This window comes from Leptopilina heterotoma, unplaced genomic scaffold (assembly GCF_015476425.1).
Source record: "Leptopilina heterotoma isolate Lh14 unplaced genomic scaffold, ASM1547642v1 Lhet_45, whole genome shotgun sequence".
NCBI lineage: Eukaryota > Metazoa > Arthropoda > Insecta > Hymenoptera > Figitidae > Leptopilina > Leptopilina heterotoma.
Genome location: NW_025111086.1, coordinates 2,911,010 through 2,930,898, shown reverse-complemented (window position 1 = coordinate 2,930,898; position 19,889 = coordinate 2,911,010). Strand labels below are relative to the sequence as shown.

At 20.3% G+C, this 19,889-nt stretch overlaps 1 protein-coding gene across 2 annotated transcripts in view; it reads right to left on the bottom strand.

The window, feature by feature from the left end:
• The window catches only part of LOC122507095 (scavenger receptor class B member 1), a 46,014-nt gene that overhangs the window by 1,307 nt on the left and 24,818 nt on the right, over positions 1-19,889 (bottom strand). For both annotated transcript variants that reach the window (XM_043619618.1, XM_043619617.1), the window contains exons 3-6: positions 14,608-14,945; positions 12,356-12,853; positions 6,307-6,505; positions 2,869-3,077 (exon numbers count right to left, since the gene is read on the bottom strand). In XM_043619618.1, coding sequence (XP_043475553.1) covers positions 2,869-3,077; positions 6,307-6,505; positions 12,356-12,853; positions 14,608-14,945 — 1,244 coding nt within the window. The remainder of the gene's footprint in view (positions 1-2,868; positions 3,078-6,306; positions 6,506-12,355; positions 12,854-14,607; positions 14,946-19,889) is intronic.

Sequence of the window (19,889 nt, the reverse complement as noted above, 5' to 3'; positions counted from 1 at the left end):
TTTTAAAAAATTTCGATTAAGCTTTTTCAAGAAAATTAGTCCCATAGAATTTTTAATTACAAGTATAAAAATCATGTACTTTTAATTATAGTGTTAGTGTTAAACACTATAATTAAAAGTAAAAATTTAGATTTTCAAACATTTTCATTTGAAACCTTTACAAAATTCAATTATTTCTAAAGATTGCAATTATTAGTAAATTCTCCAAAATTCAGTTATTATCTAAAATTTTTACTGAAATTAATTTTTAAATCAATTTTCAATAGAAAATTCTTCGAGAATTGAATTAATTAAATACAAACATAGATAATTTATCATGAATAATTGAATTAAAATTGAATTCTAATTCTAATAATTTTATCAACAAATTATTAAATCATTTAATTCCTTCGAAGAATTTTAATAAGATTTTTAAGAATTAAAAAAATTTATTATTAAAAATTAAATTAATTAAATAAAAAATAATTAATTTCAATTATTAAAAATAATTGAAATTCTGTAATGAGTTTTATTATTTATGAAAATAATTGAATTATTGCGAAGAATTTTATAAAAAAGTTTTCAACAATTGATATTTTTTGGAAAAAATTCATGCAAATTCTATTTTTAATAATTGAATTCCTGTGAAATTTTCATTATTTTAGAAAATAATTGAATATTCGTGTAGAATTTTGTCAGAATTTTCTTTAAATAATTGAATTCTTTTTGGAAATTTTATTAAAATAATAGATATACAAATTGTTGAACTAAGACAAATTTTTGAAAATAATAGAAACTTTGCAATGAATTTTATTAAAATTCCTAAATATAGTAGGAATTTTATTAGTTTTGAAAATAATTGAATTCTTGTGATGAATATTGTTATATATGAAAATAATAGACTTCCTCCGAATGATTTTATTATTTATGAAAATAATTGAATTCTTTCAACAAATTTTATTAAAATGTTTAAAAATAATTGAATTCCTAAGAAGAATTTTAAAATGTTTAAAAATAATCAAATTTCTGAGAAGAATTTCATTATTTATAAAAATAGTTGAATTCTTGCGAAGAATAAATTTTATAAAAATCTTTTTAATTAATTGATTTTTTTCGAAAAATTTCATGAAAATTGTGTTTCAATTAATTGAATTCCTGTGAAAACTTTATTAATTATGAAAATTATTGAATGTTTGCAAAAAATTTTATTAAATTTTTTTTTATCCTAATAATTGAATTCTTTCGAAGAATTTAAAAAAATAATTGAATTTGACGATTAATTTATTTAAAATTGTATAAAAAATAATTGAAATCCTGCGATGATTTATATTAGTTATAAATATAATTGAATTTAGCCACGAATTTTATTAAAAATTTTTAAAAAGAATTCCTGTGAAAATTTTATTATTTATAAAAATTATTGAATGTTTGCAATAAATTTTATTAAATTTTTTTTATCGTAATAATTGAATTTGACGATTAATTCATTTAAAATTGTATAAAAAATAATTGAAATCCTGCGATGATTTATATTAGTTATAAAAATAATTGAATTTAGCAACGAATTTTATTAAAATTTTTAAAAAGAATTGAATTTCTAAGAAGAATTTCATTATTTATAAAAATAATTGAATTCTTGCTAAGAATTTTATGAAAATCTTTTAAATTACTTGATTTTTTTCGAAAAATTTTATGAAAATTGTGTTTCAATTAATTGAATTCCTGCAAAAATTTCATTATTTATGAAAATGAAAGAATATTTGCAATGAATTTTATTAAATTTTTTTATCCTAATAATTGAATTCTTTCGAAGAATTTTTAATAATAATTGAATTTGACGAGTAATTCATTCAAAATTGTATAAAAAATAATTAAAATCCTGCGAATTTTGTTAAAATTCTTAAAAATAATTAATTTTCTGAGAAGAATTTCATTATTTATAGAAATAATTTACTTCTTGCGAAGAATTTTATACAAATCTTCTAAAATAAATAATTTTTTTTTTGAAAATTTTACGAAAATTGTGTTTTATAATTATTGTCAGAAATAGAAAAAATTGAAGGTTTTTTAGAGTTCGTAGTAATTTCATAGTTTATGAGGCAAAGAAAAAGTCATAAAAATTCAGAATTTTTTTATAAATTTTAAACAGTTAATTTTTTCCAGTTTTTACCTTTTTTCTAGATTTGTAGCAACTTTATTTTTATAAATAAAGTTTCAAAAATTTAGGAAAATAAAAATTAGGCAAAATAAAGAGGAAAATTTCAAAAAAAAAAAATTATTTTCTCCTTTCACTATAGAAAAAATGATGAAAAATAAAAAGTTCTACATTGAAATCATATAGAAGACGGAAAATTTCTCTATAGGGAAATTTCTCTATATGGAGAAATTAAATATTCAAAAATTAAATAGCAAAATTAAAACCACTGAAAATTGTTTGCTGGTCTGCATATAATTAAAATTTAAGATCACAAGCCAACTTGCAATGCAATCCATCGCTCTCTCGATGATTTTTATCATCTGCACATGATGGGAATTCACTATTACTCAACCTCAACTATACTTGAAAACAAGTTTTTCGTTCTCAGAAACTGACACCGAGCTCACAGAGTTCATCCAGCTTCTTGCTTCTTTTTTTATTTTCATTTTTAAAAATATTTCAAGTGTAAATAATTTTTAGATTCACAACCAAAAAATAATATATATTACAAATCAAAAAAGAAAAAAATATTCAAAACAAAAATATTACAGTTGATAAAAATATTCCATAAAGAAACAGAAAATTTCCTCTTCTTTTTGGCTTTCAGAAGTAAATTTTAAAGATATTTTTTTTTTTTTGGGAGAAAAATTTAAAAAATGCACTTCTTGTTTAATTCTCCTTTTTTTACTTACATCCTCAAACCACATAATGGGAAAGATGATATCAGGGAAGTTAGCGACCTGCTTGATGTCCCTCACTTGGCTTACGGCTAAATTTATTTGAACACGGGCCCTTGCCCTCAGTGCAGTTCCCATTTTTGGTTGGACATCAATAAAAAGTTGATGCTTCTCAGCGTCGGGCGGAGACACACCAATTACTGCTTCTCGCAGTGCAGGATCAGCTAAAAATTATATTACGAATTAGCGAAAAAAGAAATTTACTTGAACTAATTTATAATTTAGAATAATTATTATTACAAACTATCAAATATTTATTTGCTAGTAATTCAATTTATTAATTAAATTCGATATTCAAATTGTATAATAATTCAAGGTTGACACAAAAATTTAAATTTGTTTTTCCCTGATTTCCAGACAAAAATTTTGACTTTTTCCCTGAAACTAAAGAATTTATTATGATTCACTCTAAAAATGATTAGATAATTAAAAAAAAATGATATACTTTTATTTTAATTAATTTAATTTAATAATCTATTAATTTATTAATTTATTTTTATAATTTAATTAAATTAATTAATTTTATTTTTATTTTTTAATAAATTGCAAAAATTATTTGAACATCAATAACTTCATTTCTGAAAAAATATTTAATCATTATTATTTTTCCATAGAAATTAAAATTCTTCAAAAAATTCAAATTCAACTTTATAAGAATTTTTAACTAAATTCTTCTTTAAATCAATTATTTTTAATAATTTTTGAAAAAGTTCTTATTTGAGAATTTTCAAATCCTATTTGTTTACAATTCAATTTTACGAAAAAATTTAGATTATTCGATAATTCTTCAATTAAATATTTATTAGAAAATAAAAAACTTTAAATAATTTTAAAAAAATCCAATTAAAAAATTGGATTTTTCAAAAAAAATTAATTCTACAGAATTGTCTGTTAAAAGCTTAAAAGTAAGAAAAATTCAAAATTTTCAAAGATTTTAATTTCAAAAATCTTTTCAAAATTCAATTATCTAAAAATTTATCCCACAATAATTTTAATAGTCAAATATCTAAAATATTAACTAAAATTCATTTTTAAGTCAATTTTTCTTAAAAAAACATTCTACGATAATTCAATTATTTAAAGACAAAAATAAATAATTTAGGGAATAATTGAATGTTTCTTAAAATTGAATTCTCATGAAGAATTTAATTAACAAATTTTGAAGTAATTAAATTCTGTCGACGAATTTAAATAAAATTTTATTAAAAAATAATTAAATTTTTAATAAAAATTTTATTACTTTTCAAAATAATTGAATTCTTAGAAAAAATTTTAAATTGAAATATTGCTAAGAATTTTATTAAAATTTTTGAGAATTTAAAAAAATTGTATGAACATAATTGAATTTTTGGGAAAAATTTTATTATTTATAAAAATAATTGAATAATATTAGAATTTTTATTAAAATTTGTTTTAAATAATTGAATTCTTTTGGGAAACTTTATTAAAATAGTAGATATTGAAAATCATGAAATTGAGGAAAATTTTTGAAAATAATTTAAATTAACCAAGAAATTTATTAAAAATTTTGAAAATACTTGAATTTTGGAGAAAAATTTTATTATTTAAAAAAGATAATTGTATTTTTTAGAAGAATTTCTAAAAATTTTGTGACATAATTGAATTTTTGGAATGAATTTTATTATATTTATGAAAATAATTGAATTATTCTGAAAAAATTTATAAATAATTGAATTCCTTTAATTTTGTCAAGAATTTTTATTAAAATTATTGAAAATAATTGAATTTCGGAGAAGAATTTTGTTATTTACAAAAATAATTGAATTTTTTACGAGAATTTAAAAAAAATTTTGGACCATAATTGAATTTTTGCGAACAATTTTTATTACATTTGAAAATAATTGAATTTCTGAAATTATTCCTAACTTCTCAAAAATTCAATTATTTCTCAAATTTTGTGCTATAATGCTTTTATTATTCAATTATCTGAAATTTTATCTAGAATTCATTTTTAAATCAATTTTTATTAAAAAATTGTACGAGAATTCAATTATTTGAATACAAAAACAAAAAAGAAATTAAAAATTGGAATTTTCTTATGAATTCTAAAAATTTAATTTTTTTCAAGTGCTTTGAATAAAAATCCCTGATTTCTATGGCAATCCTGTAATTGAATTGAAAAAATAATCTCAAAAATAAAATATGAAATAATTGCAAATAAGTGAAACGTCATGAAGTTAATATGCGCGGACTGTCAACTTGTAACAAAAAGAAAAACTGGAACATCTGAAATAATTCTTAAGAGATTCATGTTTAAAACATGAAGTACATTTGAGATTTTAGAAAGTTATTTATTTTATTTTTTTTTATTCTTCTTCTTCTTTTATCTCTTGTCGAGGGATTTCCTCCGTAATAACGTGACTTTCGTAATTTGTTCGCAAATATGAGAATATAATCCTTATGTGAACAAATAAACCTCTCAATTTGCATCTCTTAATAAAATTACATTATTCCAAAACACAATGAATAATTCATCACATTATTAAAATAAACGAAAAAAAATATTTTTGGTTCAAAATTTTTGTTACATTTTTTTGCCCACTCTTTCTATTTTTGAAATTATTCCTTTTTTTTCAACTAGAAAAAATATTAAAAATTAATTAAATAATATATTAAGTAATATATAAAATAGAGGCAAATAAAAAAAAAGAATAAAGAAAAAAAAACAGTGTCTTTACAAGAGTCGTAATATGTGATAAAAGGGAAAAGTTATTAAAATCTTCTTACATGAGAAAAAAAAATTCTCGTCACACAAAAGGAGAGTATTCGTGAGACAATCAATTCGCATTCTCTCACGCGTCATGATTGTTTCCTAAAAAAAGAAAAATAGGTCTTTTGAAGAGAATAATTGTAAATTATAAAGTCACATTAAAATAGAAGAGTGGGGAATTTTTGTGAAATCGGAAATGCATCCAGATTACGAAAGCCATACGAGAGATAATTTTACGCGTCTACGAACTGCAATTTCCGCTTCAGATACGCACGCGATTCTTTTCCTTATATTTTATTGTTTATTCACATCAATGACTCCTCCCTTATAAAAGAAAAATTAACGATATAATTGAATTTAAATATTAATCCATTTATCCTACTGTAAATTTAAATAATATTTTTATTATAACTACAATAAATAAAATAAAAATAAATTAAAAAATAAATAAATAAATAAAAATAGCTATATTAAAAAAAATATTAAATAAATTAATAAATAAACAATAAATAAAATAATTAATTAAATAAGTAATTAATTGAATAATAAATTAATTGAATAATTAATAAATTAATAAATAAAAATTACGATTTCTGTTTTGCGAAGAAAAGAAAATAATTCGTGAAAATAAAATTATAGATAAAAAAAAATTGCATTCTTACCAAGATAAAAATGTGGAAAACTAAGAAGAACAGGTGATTCATATTGACATAGTGAGACATTGAATGTTCCCTCAGGAGCACAGGGAGGACCTGCTGGACAAAAACATTTATTCGACTCCATTCTTTCAGCGGACGCGAAGACATCTTTCGGCGGTGTGAACCTGTATCCTGGAATTCCTCCAGAAGTAATCACTTCTTTCTGTGAATTATAAAGAAAAAATTCCCATTAAACTGAAATTCCACTTCTTTTATGCATTTCAAGAAAAAAAAAGAAAAGAAAAGAACTTTAAAATTTAAATAATTACTGAACTAAATTTCTTTTCGTCTGAAAATTTCATTATTATCAATAAATAATAACTAATAATCAACAATTAATTATTAATTGATTAAACATAATTTTTATTGTCCGCGCAATATTGAAATTAAATAAATAAAAAATTAATAGTATTTAGTAGCTAATTAACGATTAATTAATTATTAGCTAAAATAAGGCGCGCTAATTATAAACATAATTTTTAATTATATTTATGTATACATAAACGTAATTTAAAAAAATTTTCATTTTCATATTAAATTAGATTTTGAAAATAAAAGTAAAAATTATTATAAGCAAGAAGATGTTAAATGCTTGGATTTTTAAAAACTTTAATAAATTCAAATTCTTCTAAAATTTGTTAAATTTTTTAATATATATTTAATTAATTATTAAAAATAGTGGATTTATAGACAAGTTTTACTCAAAAACACTAAAAAAATTGAATTTTGGAAAAATTATAAATAATTTCATAAATTCAATTATTTTCCAAAATAATCAAATTCTTTTCCAAAATTCAATTATATTTTCAAAAATAATCTCACATTCTTTTCCAAAATTCAATTATTTTTTAAATTTTTAATAAAAATCTTGGCAAAATTAAATTTTTTTAAAATTTTTAATAAAATTTTTGTCAAAATTTAAATTATTTTTGAGTTTTCCTTAATTTTATATGAAACTATTTACAATTTTTTTAATAAATCACTTCGCAATAATTTAATTATTTTTAACAAATAATAAAATTTTTTACAGGGATTAAATTGTTTTCATAAAAAAATTATAGGCGAATTTTACTCAAAAACACTAAAAAAAATTGAATTTTGAAAAAAATTAAAAATGATTGCATAAATTCAATTATTTTCAAAAATAATCAAATTCTTATCAAAAATTCAATTATTTTCAAACATAATCACATTATTTTCAAAAATTCAATTATTTTTTAAATTTTTAATAAAATTCTTGGCAAAATTCAATTTTTTCAAAATTTTTATTAAAATTATTGTCAAAATTTCAATTATTTTCAAAAGTTTTCCTCAATTTCATATGAATTCTATTATTTACAATTTTTTTATAGATCACTTCGCAATAATTTAATTATTTTGAACAAATAATACAATTTTTTACTGGGATTGAATTGTTTTCATAAAAAAATAATAGACTAATTTTACTCCAAAACAGTAAAATAAAATTTAATTTTAGAAAAATTATAAATGATTCCATAAATTCAATTATTTTCAAAACTAATCAAATTCTTTTCAAAAATTTAATTATTTTCAAAAATAATCAAATTCCATTCCAAAATTCAATTATTTAAAAAAAATTTTATAAAATTCTTGGCAAAATTTTATTTTTTCAAAACTTTTAATAAAATTCTTAGCAAAATTTTATTTTTTCAAAATTTTTAATAAAATTTTTGTCAAAATTTCAATTATTTTCAAAAATTGTCCTCAATTTCATATGAATTCTCTTATTTACAATTTTTTTTATAAATTTCTTCGCAATAATTTAATTATTTTCAATGAATAATAAAACTTTTTACAGGGATTGAATTGCTTTTATAAAAAAATAATAGACGAATTTTACTTTCAAAGAATACAATTATTTTGAAAAAGTTAGATAATATTTTTTATAAAAATTTAATTTTCAGAACAGTTTTAATAAAATTTTTCGAAACAATCTAATTAATTTAATTAATTTTAAAGAATTTGATAAAAATTTTTTATAAAAATTCAATTCTTTTCAAAACAATTTCAACTGAATTTCTCGTTGGAATTCAATTGTTTTTAAAACTTTTATTATAATTCTTCGAAACAATTAAATTATTTGCGAAAATTTTGATAAAATTCTCTATGACTTCAATTATTTTCAATATAATTTTAAAAATTCTTATCAAAAATTCAATTATTTTTATAAAATAATAAAATTCTCTTATAAATAAATTAAATTATTCTCCATAATTTTAATAAAATTCTTTGCAAGAAGTCAATTACTTTCAATAAGATTTTAATTAAATTCCCCTAAAGAATTTAATTATTTCCAAATATTTCAATAAAAATCTTTGAATTATTTTACACTCAAATAAATGTTACAAAAATAATCACATTTTTTTCGAACAAAAATGTTATCTTGAAAAAAGAATTAATTTATTAGCAGAAAATTATGGAAAGTAAATTAATTTCTAAATTTCTCTTGAAAAAATAATGATTTCGTTTTTAATTCAAAACCGTTCTTTAAATTAATTTTTCCTATTGTTTAGTGTTCGAAACATTAAATTAGAATTTCACTTGAATAAAATTTTACAGGAATTGCTCAAAAATTAGAATTTCACCACTTTTAAAATTGAAAATATTTGAAAAGAAAAATTATCAAAGAAGTGTCAGGAAAGAAAAAAGCAAACTTTGGCTGAAAATAAGTTGTATAATTATAAATTATAATTTATAACTGTAATAAATTTGCAAATTAAATTCATACAATTAAAAATGATAATTTCTAATTATAATCGTAAAGTTTAAGAGAAAAATCAATACGATTATAAATTGTAATTTGGAACTATAATCGCAAAGTTAAAAATAATATTAATAAAATTATAAATTATAATTTGTAAAGTAATAATAAAATGGAACTAATTTGAAAATAAAATCTAGATCTAAATAAATTTCATATTTTCTATACTTTTTCCACTGAATTTATTATTGTTTTTTTTAATACATTCTTTTTTTAATACAAAAAAAAAACAGAAAAGTAAGGAAAACGAAAAAAAAGCAGTTAATATGGAAAGTATTGGCCATTATTCATTAGCCCCATAAAAATTTTTGCAATAAAATTAAGAAAAATGAAGAAGAAGGTAAAAGAAGAAGTATAGTTGTTTCTAGGTCAAAATCTTGAACTTTAACTATTCCTTCGATTTTAATTATATACATTGCGGAAATAATAATTTTATAGCATTTTTTTCTCTTCTTTATTCGTACTGTAAAAATCATAGGGAAGATTTATTAGTCTGACAAATTTAATTTCCTGATTGCCTATCACTCGGAAAAATTTCAAACGAGATTGAATCCATGTTTCTTATATTTATGGTAATTTATTTTGAAAGAAGCTTGTGACTTAAAATAAAAACTTCATATTTATTCATGAATTGTTATTTATAAAAATTATTTTTAATTTATTGAAAGTGTTTGCAACTTTTTATTCTATATTTTTTTGTGTATTAGGGAAATTATTTTTAGTTAATTAAAATAATAATAATATTGTGTATTAAAATTAATAATTAATTACGAATCACCTAAATAATTCATTATTAACTATAATAATTGATATTAATAATCAATTGATAATTAACTTTTTAATATTAATTATTTATGTATTATTTTATATTAATTATTTTTTTGATTAATATTATTATTAAATAAATAAATTATAACTCTCTAAACTCGAATTAGTAAATTTTACCAACAAATAGTAATTTCAACTAATTTACTAATTCAAAAGCAAAAACACAAAAATTAATTCAAATTAGTGAACATTTTTTTAACTAAAAAAAAAAATGTTATAAATCAAATTTTGTTGAAATTTTTAATTTATTTTGGAAAAAAAAATTGTTTTTCAAAAGAATTGAATTTTTATAACAAATTTTATCAAATTCTTTGAAAATAATTGAATTATTTGGAAGAATTCGATTAAAGTTTGTAAAAATAATTGAATTTCGTCGAATAATTTTTTTAACTCGTGAAAATAATTGAATTCTCTTTAAAAATTTTATTAAAATTCTTATTCTTAAGAAAATAATTGATTTGTTTCGAATTTTATTAAAATTGTTTTGAAAATTAAATTTTTATAATAAATATTATCAAACTTTTCAAAAATAATTGAATTCTTTGGAAGAATTATAATAAAAAATTTGTAAAAATTAATTTAATTTCGGCAAATACTTTTTTTATTCATGAAAATAATTCAGTTCTCTTTAGACATTTTATGAACATAAATTCCTACAAAGAATTTTATTAAAATTTTTGATAGTGCACGAAAATTCTTTGGAGGAATTTAATTAAAATTTTATTAAAAATAATTGAAATGTCTTGAATTTTATTAAAACTTATGAAAATAATAATTGAATTCTTTTGAGGAATTCAATTAAAATTGAATAGAAAATAATTGAATTTTTATAGAAAATGTTATCAAACTTTCTTGAAAAATATAATTGAATATTTCGGCGAAGAATTTTTTTATGTATGAAAATAATTTCACTCTCTCAAGAAGAGGTTTTAAAATTCTTTAGAAAATAATTAAATTGTGTCGAAGCTTTTTATTAAAATTTTTGAAAATAAATAATAATAATTAATTAATGAAGTGAATTATTTTTAAACTTTGAATCTGAAATTATTTTGAAAAATTAAAATTAATATTTGAAAATAAAAAATTGCTTTTTTGAATAATAATAAATTTAATTTTTCGTTTTGCGAATAAAATTTGCTAGTTGTTAACAGTAGATAATATTAATAACTATTTCATAATTCTGTAAATAATTATTATCATTATCATTATCATTATCATTTTTCTTATTTAAAATGTTTTCTTTTTTTTACTTTTCTGTTCTTTTCTATTCTCTTCACTTCAAAACACTAGAAACTTAAAAAAAACCAATTATTTTCATAATTTTTATTATAATATTTTTCTTTAATATTTTTATACCTATAGTTTTAGAAAAAAGAATTTTTATTTTACATCACATTGCAGATTTGATCTTAAACGCCATGTGGTAATTGTGGATCGTGTTTACGTGTCCTTGTTGCGGTTATGAAGCAGTTTGTAATTTACAACTGTCATTTTCACCACAATAAGACAAAGTTTAAATTTTTTAAATCGTCGTCATTATTCATAAAAATGTCTGTTTTTTTAGAATTTTTAGTCTTGTTTATATAAATTATACCCTCTAAACTTTCTCTAAATGTTTAATTTTCACTTGTACATAAAGAAATTATTCCACCGCAATTAACGAAGCAGAAGAAAAAACTGTCCGTAAAAAAAGAGACGTGATAAAATTACATTTTACATAAACAAAAATTACAATCACTATTTAAAAAAAAAAATATCGATCAAGTCCAATTTTGAGTAAAGAGTAATTATGATAAACGATACAAAAATCTTTCCATGGAAATTTATTTTCTTGTCGAAGAACACTTCTTGAACTTTGAGAGAGTGAATTAAATGCTTTTTCATGTCTTGTTATTTTAAGTGTTTACATATTTAATGAGAAACGACAATTTTAAATGCTAAAATACATATTTAAAAATAATTTCAATTATAATAACCGAATGACGTTAATGGCGAAAAAAAAGTGACTTTATTTTTTCCCCCGATTTTTTAAAAATTCATTTATTCATACTGTTTCAGTGTTTAATGAAAATGTTTTCACGTTGAATTCAAAAAAAAAATTGTAACTTATATTTTTTTCAACTAATAATTTTTTAACTAGTATTTTAATATTTTATTTATTTTATTAAGTGAACTTAATAATTTGTTAACTAATATTTTTCTCAACTAATATTTTTTTCGACTAATAATTTGTTAACCATTAGGATTCTTTTTCCAACCAATTATTTCAACTATAAATTTGTCCAACCACTATTTTTTTCAGCTAATAATTTGTCAACCACTATTTTTTTTCAGCTAATAATTTGTTTTCCAATTCAATAATTATTTTTTGAAATTCAATTCAAGAATAAAATTGAGACCCACCTGAAAGACGAGTGGCAGAGCCCTACAGAGATCCTTGTCGAATACTTTGAGTACAGTATTTTTTGTGATATGTGGTGGAAAAATACTGCCATCAGTTCCCATAACACTGTCACATTCATCTGTCTTCCAATGACCTAAACTTAATTTTCCATTCCATTTCTCCAACATTCCATATTTTGTAATGTCCGATTGACCAGTGAAAATTGTATAATTATCAGGCGATGTGCCATTTTTACCGTAAAGCAAACCAAATTGATCGTATGGCAATTTTTGCTCCTTTGGCACAACATCCTTGGCCAATTTCAATAGAGGATCCTCATAACCCCAAAGAAGTTGTCCAACGGACACTTCGACAAATGGTTTAATTTTTAGAATATCCAAAATTGACGCCATCGCCAATCGAAGAAATCGTGCAGCGTGTTTTGATTGTGTTGTGGCCGAGAGCATTGGTACATTTGGCACCACCACCAAATCGTCCTCTGAACCCACTGAGAGTTCCTGCAATTCAATTGGAATTTATTAGAAAATAGGTACAAAATAACTACCAATAATATACCAATAATAAAATAATTACCAATAATTATTGGATTTTTATTGCAGACTTTATGACTATGCAGACTTTATGATTTTTAATTCAGAAACTATGCCTACACAACAGACTTCTAATTTTTATGCTGTAACAAACGACATCAGAATTTTGAATCTGAATCTTATTTTGAAACCCGAACAAAATGCTGTAAACAATTTTTAATTTGGAATAAAAGTAGCAGAGCACTTCTGATTTTTAATTCGGAAACTACATCTAAACAAGAAACTTCTTATTTTTATGCTGCAACCAAAAGACAACATCTGAATTTTGAACTTGAATCTGATTTTGAAAGCCGAACAAAATGCTTCTCACAATTTGAAACTTGATTCCAAAAAAAGCAGAGCAGAGCAGATTTTTTAATTCTAGAAACTATGCAGGAATAAGATTATTCCAGAATAAGCAGAGCACTTCTGCTTCTGATTTTTTAATAATTCTAGAAACTATGCCAGGACTTTCTAATTTTTAATTAAGAAACTGCATCTAAACAGAAAACGTCCAATTTTTATTCTGTAGTGCAAATGACAACAGAATTTTGAACCTAAACAAAAATAGTGCCCTTCTAATTCTGATTTTTAAGTCCGAACAAAATGCTTTACACAATTTCAATTTTAATTCCAAAATAAAAAAAGCAGTGCACTTCTGGTTCTGATTTTTTAATCCTAGAAACTATGCAGGACTTTCTAATTTTTTTAATTAGGACACAGCATCTAATCAGCACTAATTTTTATTTCTACACCCAAATGACAACAGAATTTTTAACCGAAACCATTTCGATCACAAAATAAAAATAGCAGTACATTTTTGATTTTGATCTTTTGCAACCAAATGACATCAGAAACAAAATCAAAACAATTTTGATTTTAAAAACCGAACATAAACCAAATGTGACAAATTATGAATTCTTTACTCAATAGAACATATTATGTTAAACTGACATTAATAAAATTAACGTAATCTGCTTTCTTTCGTTTCTTAATTATTTTTTTTTCGTCACAAAAGAAAAATTCAAAGCCTACGAGAAATTAATTCAAAAATAATACAATAAAAATATTGATCTTGCCTACAAACTTCTATTTCGGTATGTTGCATAATTTATTACCGTTTCTCGCAATCTCAAGAACAAATTTACGTTTTGCTATTACTGAAAAATGATTACAAAAGTTATACAAGCAATAAAGTGCACACGTAAGTTTATATTAAGTCACAGAAATGCGAGCAGGTAACTAGGAAGAGAATTATAATAATTCAAAAACCAACTATATCATATCACGAGTAGCACTCGACTTACAACATTCAACGATGCATAAACATGAATGACAAAAGGAAATAATATTATTTTTGACAATAATTCAATTCTTCTTCTGTGCCACATCACAAATTTTTATACACATCACTACTTTTAACATTAAAAACAAAAAGCAATTTCTCAACCAAATCCGTAAAATATTTACTTTGCGGATCTTTGGGTGTTCCTGAAAATTTCCTTTTCGTAAAAGGAAATTTTTATGCGAAAAAAAGAAGAAAAAAAAGAAGCAAAGAAAAAGAAAAAAATTTTAATGATCAACAAACTGTTCCTCAATTATTCTTGTCACATTATACACAATATTCTAGTGTTTCGTGAATCGAATGACAAATATTGATATGCAAAATAAAAATGACTCACTGGCGAGAAGATATATTCCTTCTTCGGCTTATAGCTGACTGTATCATTTCCATTGAATTGAAGTTCAACTTTCTCCCATGTTTGCAAATAAACGTAAGGGCCAATTTCTTGTAATATCGGCTTATCGCCATTATTAAGGAATTCATCGGCATTTGTAACATTATAAATATAAACGTGCATTTCAGGCGTAACTGGCGGCGCTCTCCACCAATCAAACGATTTATTCCCCTCCTTTAACGACACTTGCTTATTTATTATTGCATTTATTAAATTTGGAAATACTGACGCCAATATTGCGGCAATTATAACTAGAAGCAGTCCAAACGCCACTGCTGCCCCTAAAATTAAAGAAAAATTCAAAATTACTCAATCATTATTTATTAGGAAATGTATTTTAATAAATTAGTATATTCATAACATTTATAACAATCGCAAGACAATTAATACCTGATAAATTAATTAATACCCAATAACAAAAATTATTAAACTAAATAATTACAGTGATTCATTTCAAAAATCAATATATTTTTGTTTAAACTTACAAAACATATATTGTTTACTATATTAAAAATTATTTTACTGTTCGTTAGAATAAATTTTTCATACTTGATTAAATTTGAATTTCAAAAAGAAACAAATTTTCGTTCATTTAAACGTTCGGAACTTTTGGGAAACATTCTTTTACGTCAAGTATTTATAAAATAAAAAATGATTTTTACTCTCGTTTTTTATTTACTCTCTCAAGGCTTTGGAAGGTTTGATGATAAACACGGGACCCATAAAAATTTGCACTTTTCTTTTTCTTGGGCCCAATATTTGCATAACGAGTTACAATTCCTTTTTGTAGAAAAAAAGTATAATTAGACCCAGAAAAAAAAGGAAAATTTAGAGATAAAAAATGAATTTCACAAATTTCGTGCGACTGAAACGTAAATATTGTCAGATAATAAATAGTTTAGCTGGACCGGATGGTGTTATACAAAAAAAAATTATCTTATTTGGATTTCTCAATGCCAAGGTCAAGCATTAAAAATCTTCACTAAAATGCGTCATAAGAAATCTTCTTTTTGGAAAGAAACTATAAAAGACAAGTAAAACTTTGTGTAAAGTTTCAAAATAAATTGCTGACCCATCGCAAATTTTATACAATCTCAAAATCACAAGGACAACAAGTCCAAATGTTTTTTCCTTATATTCGATATTATAAAAGTTGTATTTATAATATTAAAAGTTAATAGAGTATAGAGAAATATTTATTTTACACTTTTAAATTTGAAAAACTATTTCGCCCACTTTATTTTTTTCTAATATTTTCATTATAGTTTCCAAAGATTCGAAAGTTCAAATGAAGGACATTTTTATTACTACATAATTTTTATATTTTATTTCTTTAAAATTATTATTAATAATTATTTATTTAATTATTAATTTAATTATTTAATTAGAAATTATTTTCTTTATATTAAAGAATTAATTCTAAATTAACTAATAATATTTAATTTACATTTTCTATATTTTATTTAAATTTAAAAAAATCTTTATTGTATTTTATTTGAAAAAAAATTATTTCCTAAATTAATGAATTAATTCTAAATTAAGTAAAAAAATTTAATTTACATTTGCCGTATTGGCAAATTTAAAAAAAATATTTAAACGTAAAAAAAAAATTTCGTTCAGAACTTTAGGAAATAGAGAAGTTGCTATTAATATAAGAATTATTTATTTATTATTTTAATTTATATTTTATTTTAATATTATTTTATTTTGATATTATTTTATTTTAATTTTAATAATTATTAATAATTTATTTATTATTATTTATATTATTAATTTTTTAAAACTGAAACGAAACGATTTTCTATCATCACCAAGATTCAAGTTTCTATTCACTTCATTTCGTTTGTGAGAGAACTTTTATGCCATCTAGGCGGGAATTTAACGAACTTTTAGGCGCGAAATTCAAAAAATTCAAAATTTAATTATAAATAATAATAATAATAATAATAATAAATAATAATAAATAATAATATGTACAATATTAAATATTTGAACGATTTGAACGTTAAATATTTAAATTTTCATTTTAATTTAATTATAAATTTTATATTTTAAATATTTAAATTTTTTTATATTTTTCTTAATAACCATTATATGAAATATTATGAAATTCTTAAATATATGCTAATGACATTTATTATATATATTAAATGCACCTCTTTACATTGCAAATTTGAAACTTTTGTTATGAAACTTTTTATTATAATAAATATTTATTATTTATAACTCAAATTCTAAGCGTTGCAATATTCTCGTAATAATAATCAGAACTGAAAATTATACCAAGAAACCAAGTGTAACTGAATAATGAAAAAATTTGCGAATTTCGAAAGAATATTTATATATTACTAAATATAGAGTGATATAATATTTTTCGAGAAGTATAAAATTTTCTTTTATTTTAGAAAATATTTTTTTAAATAATAATTTTAATAATAATTTTTTTAATTATAAAAGGAACAAAAAGTATATCAAAAAGTATATCAAAATTTCCTTTTTGAAAAAAATTATAATAATAAAAGAAAACAGTTTTAATTTTTTATTATTTTTTCTACCAAAAATTGTATCTTATTGCCACTAATTGATTTTGGTAAAAAAAAAATTAATTATTAATAAATGGAAATAAATAAAATTAATTATTTTTTTTTTTTAGTTTTAAATTATTTCATTGTAAATAAATGTACCGAGTGAAAAATAATTTTCAGTAACTAATATTAAACCAAAAAAAAAGAAATTTGTTTAATAAAAATTTTAATTTGTATAAATAACTCGATGAAACGAAATAATTTGCATATTTATCATCAGATAATAAATAATTAGCATATTAATCATCAGATAATGGATAATTAGCATATTAATCATCAGATAATGGATTACATTGTATTTTATATGGAGAAAAAAGTTGATTAATCCTTTCCGGAAAAAATCGGATATATTATAATAAATAAAGAAAGTGAAAAGTAGCAGTCATAATATTCGCAAATAATATTAAACTATATCTTTGGCTAATGTCTTTTTTTTCTTCCGCTTGCGTGAGCAAAATGCATTGCGAAGAAAAGAATAGGTTTTTATATTATGACTGCGAATATAAAATACATTTAATCAAGGTCTAATGCACTTGTAAATAAATATGTTATGAGTTTCGAGCAAAGGTGTTGAGTGAATCTTTTTTTTTTTTTTTAGCAGGATCGAGATAATAATGTGGGGGCATATTAGAGAAAGTAGAAAAAATACGGAAGTAGAGACATTAAATTCTACTTTTAACAGGAAGGGCCAATGTCGCGACATTGACGTCTGATGAGAGTTGGAAATATGTTATTATTTATTTATTTACTGTAATGGGTAATTTAGTTCTACTCTAGTTTATTAAATTCTATTTTATTCGATTTTTTTTCTATTCTATTTTATTATATTCGTTTCTATTTAATTTAATTCTTTCTTTTATTCAATTTTGTTCTATTCGTTTCCATTTTAGTTTATTCGATTCTATTTTAAATTCTTCTATTCAATTTTATTCTATTCGTTTATATTTTATTTTATTCGATTCTATTTTAATTTTCTTCTATTCAATTTTATTTAATTCGATTTTATTCTATTCGATTTTTTCCATTATTTTTAATTCTACTTAATTTATACTATGATTCTTATATTTTTAATTTGTTGGTTTTTCAAAATTTAATTTTTATTATAATAATATTTCGCCGCATTAATAAAAAAAATTATAAACCTTAGAAATATTTAATTTAAATTTTTATTTTTTTGCAATAGGTACTTAATATTTGAGAATATTTATAATACAAAATTTTGTTATTTTGTTAATATTTCAATATTTAATAATAATTAGTTAAATTGAAATTAAAAATTTTTTTTTAAGATAAAATTAGTTTTTGCAGAATAAAAATTTAGTTTCATGGAAAATTAATGAATTTTGCAGAAAAAACATTTTATTTTCAATTAATTATAAAAAAATCTCACAGAAATTTATAGAAATTTTGTTAATTTGTTAATATTTAAATATTTAATAATTAGTTGAAGTGAAAATAAAAAGTTTCTTTCAAGATAAAATTAATTTTGCAGAATAACAATTTAGTTTTAAGTTAAGTTAATGAATTTTAGAGAAAAAATATTTAATTTTCAATTAATTATAAAAAAATCATAGAAAATCATAGAAATTTTGTTAATTTGTTAATATTTAAATATTTAATAATTTATTGAATTGAAAATAAAAATTTCGTTTCAAGATAAAATTAATTTTGCAGAATAACAATTTAGTTTCTTGGAAAATTAATTTATTTTACGAAAAAAAATATTTAATTTTCAAGTAATTATAAAAAAATCATAAAAATTTTGTTAATTTGTTAATAGTTATATAGTTAACAATTAGTAGAATTAAAAATAAAAATTTTGTTTCAAGATAAAATTAATTTTGCAGAATAAAAATTTACTTTCATGTAAAATCAATTAATCTCTGCAGAAAAAATATTTAATTTTCAATTCATTATAGAAAAATCATAGAAATTTTGTTAATTTGTTAATATTTAAATATTTAATAATTTATTGAATTGAAAATAAAAATTTTGTTTCAAGATAAAATTAATTTTGCAGAATAAAAATTTAGTTTCTTGGAAAATTAATTCATTTGTAGAAAAAATATTTCATTTTCAAGTAATTATAAAAAAATCATAGTAATTTTTTTAATTTGTTAATATTTAAGTATTTAATATTCAGTTAAATATTGAAAATAAAAATTTTATTTCATGAGAAAATTAATTTTTCAAAAAAATATGTTTAGTTTCATGGAAAATTAATTAATTTTGCAGAACAAATGTTTAATTTCATGGAAAATTAATTAACTTTGTAGAAAAAATATTTAATTTTCAATTAATTATAAAAAAATCATAGGAATTTATAGAAATTTTGTTAATTTGTTAATATTTCAATATTTAATATATAATTAGTTGAATGAAAGATAAAAATTAAAATAAAATTATTAAAAAATAAAATTAATTTTGCAGAATAAAAATTTAGTTTTATAAAAAATTAATTAATTTTGCAAAAGAAATATATAGTTTCGTGGAAAATTAATGAATTTTGTAAAAAAAATATTTAATTTAATAAAAATAAAAAAATAAAAATTAAAAAAAAAATAAATTAAAAATTAAATAAATTAAAAAAAAAATAAATAAATTAAATTAAGGGCATTTGAACCATTATGACGTCACAAT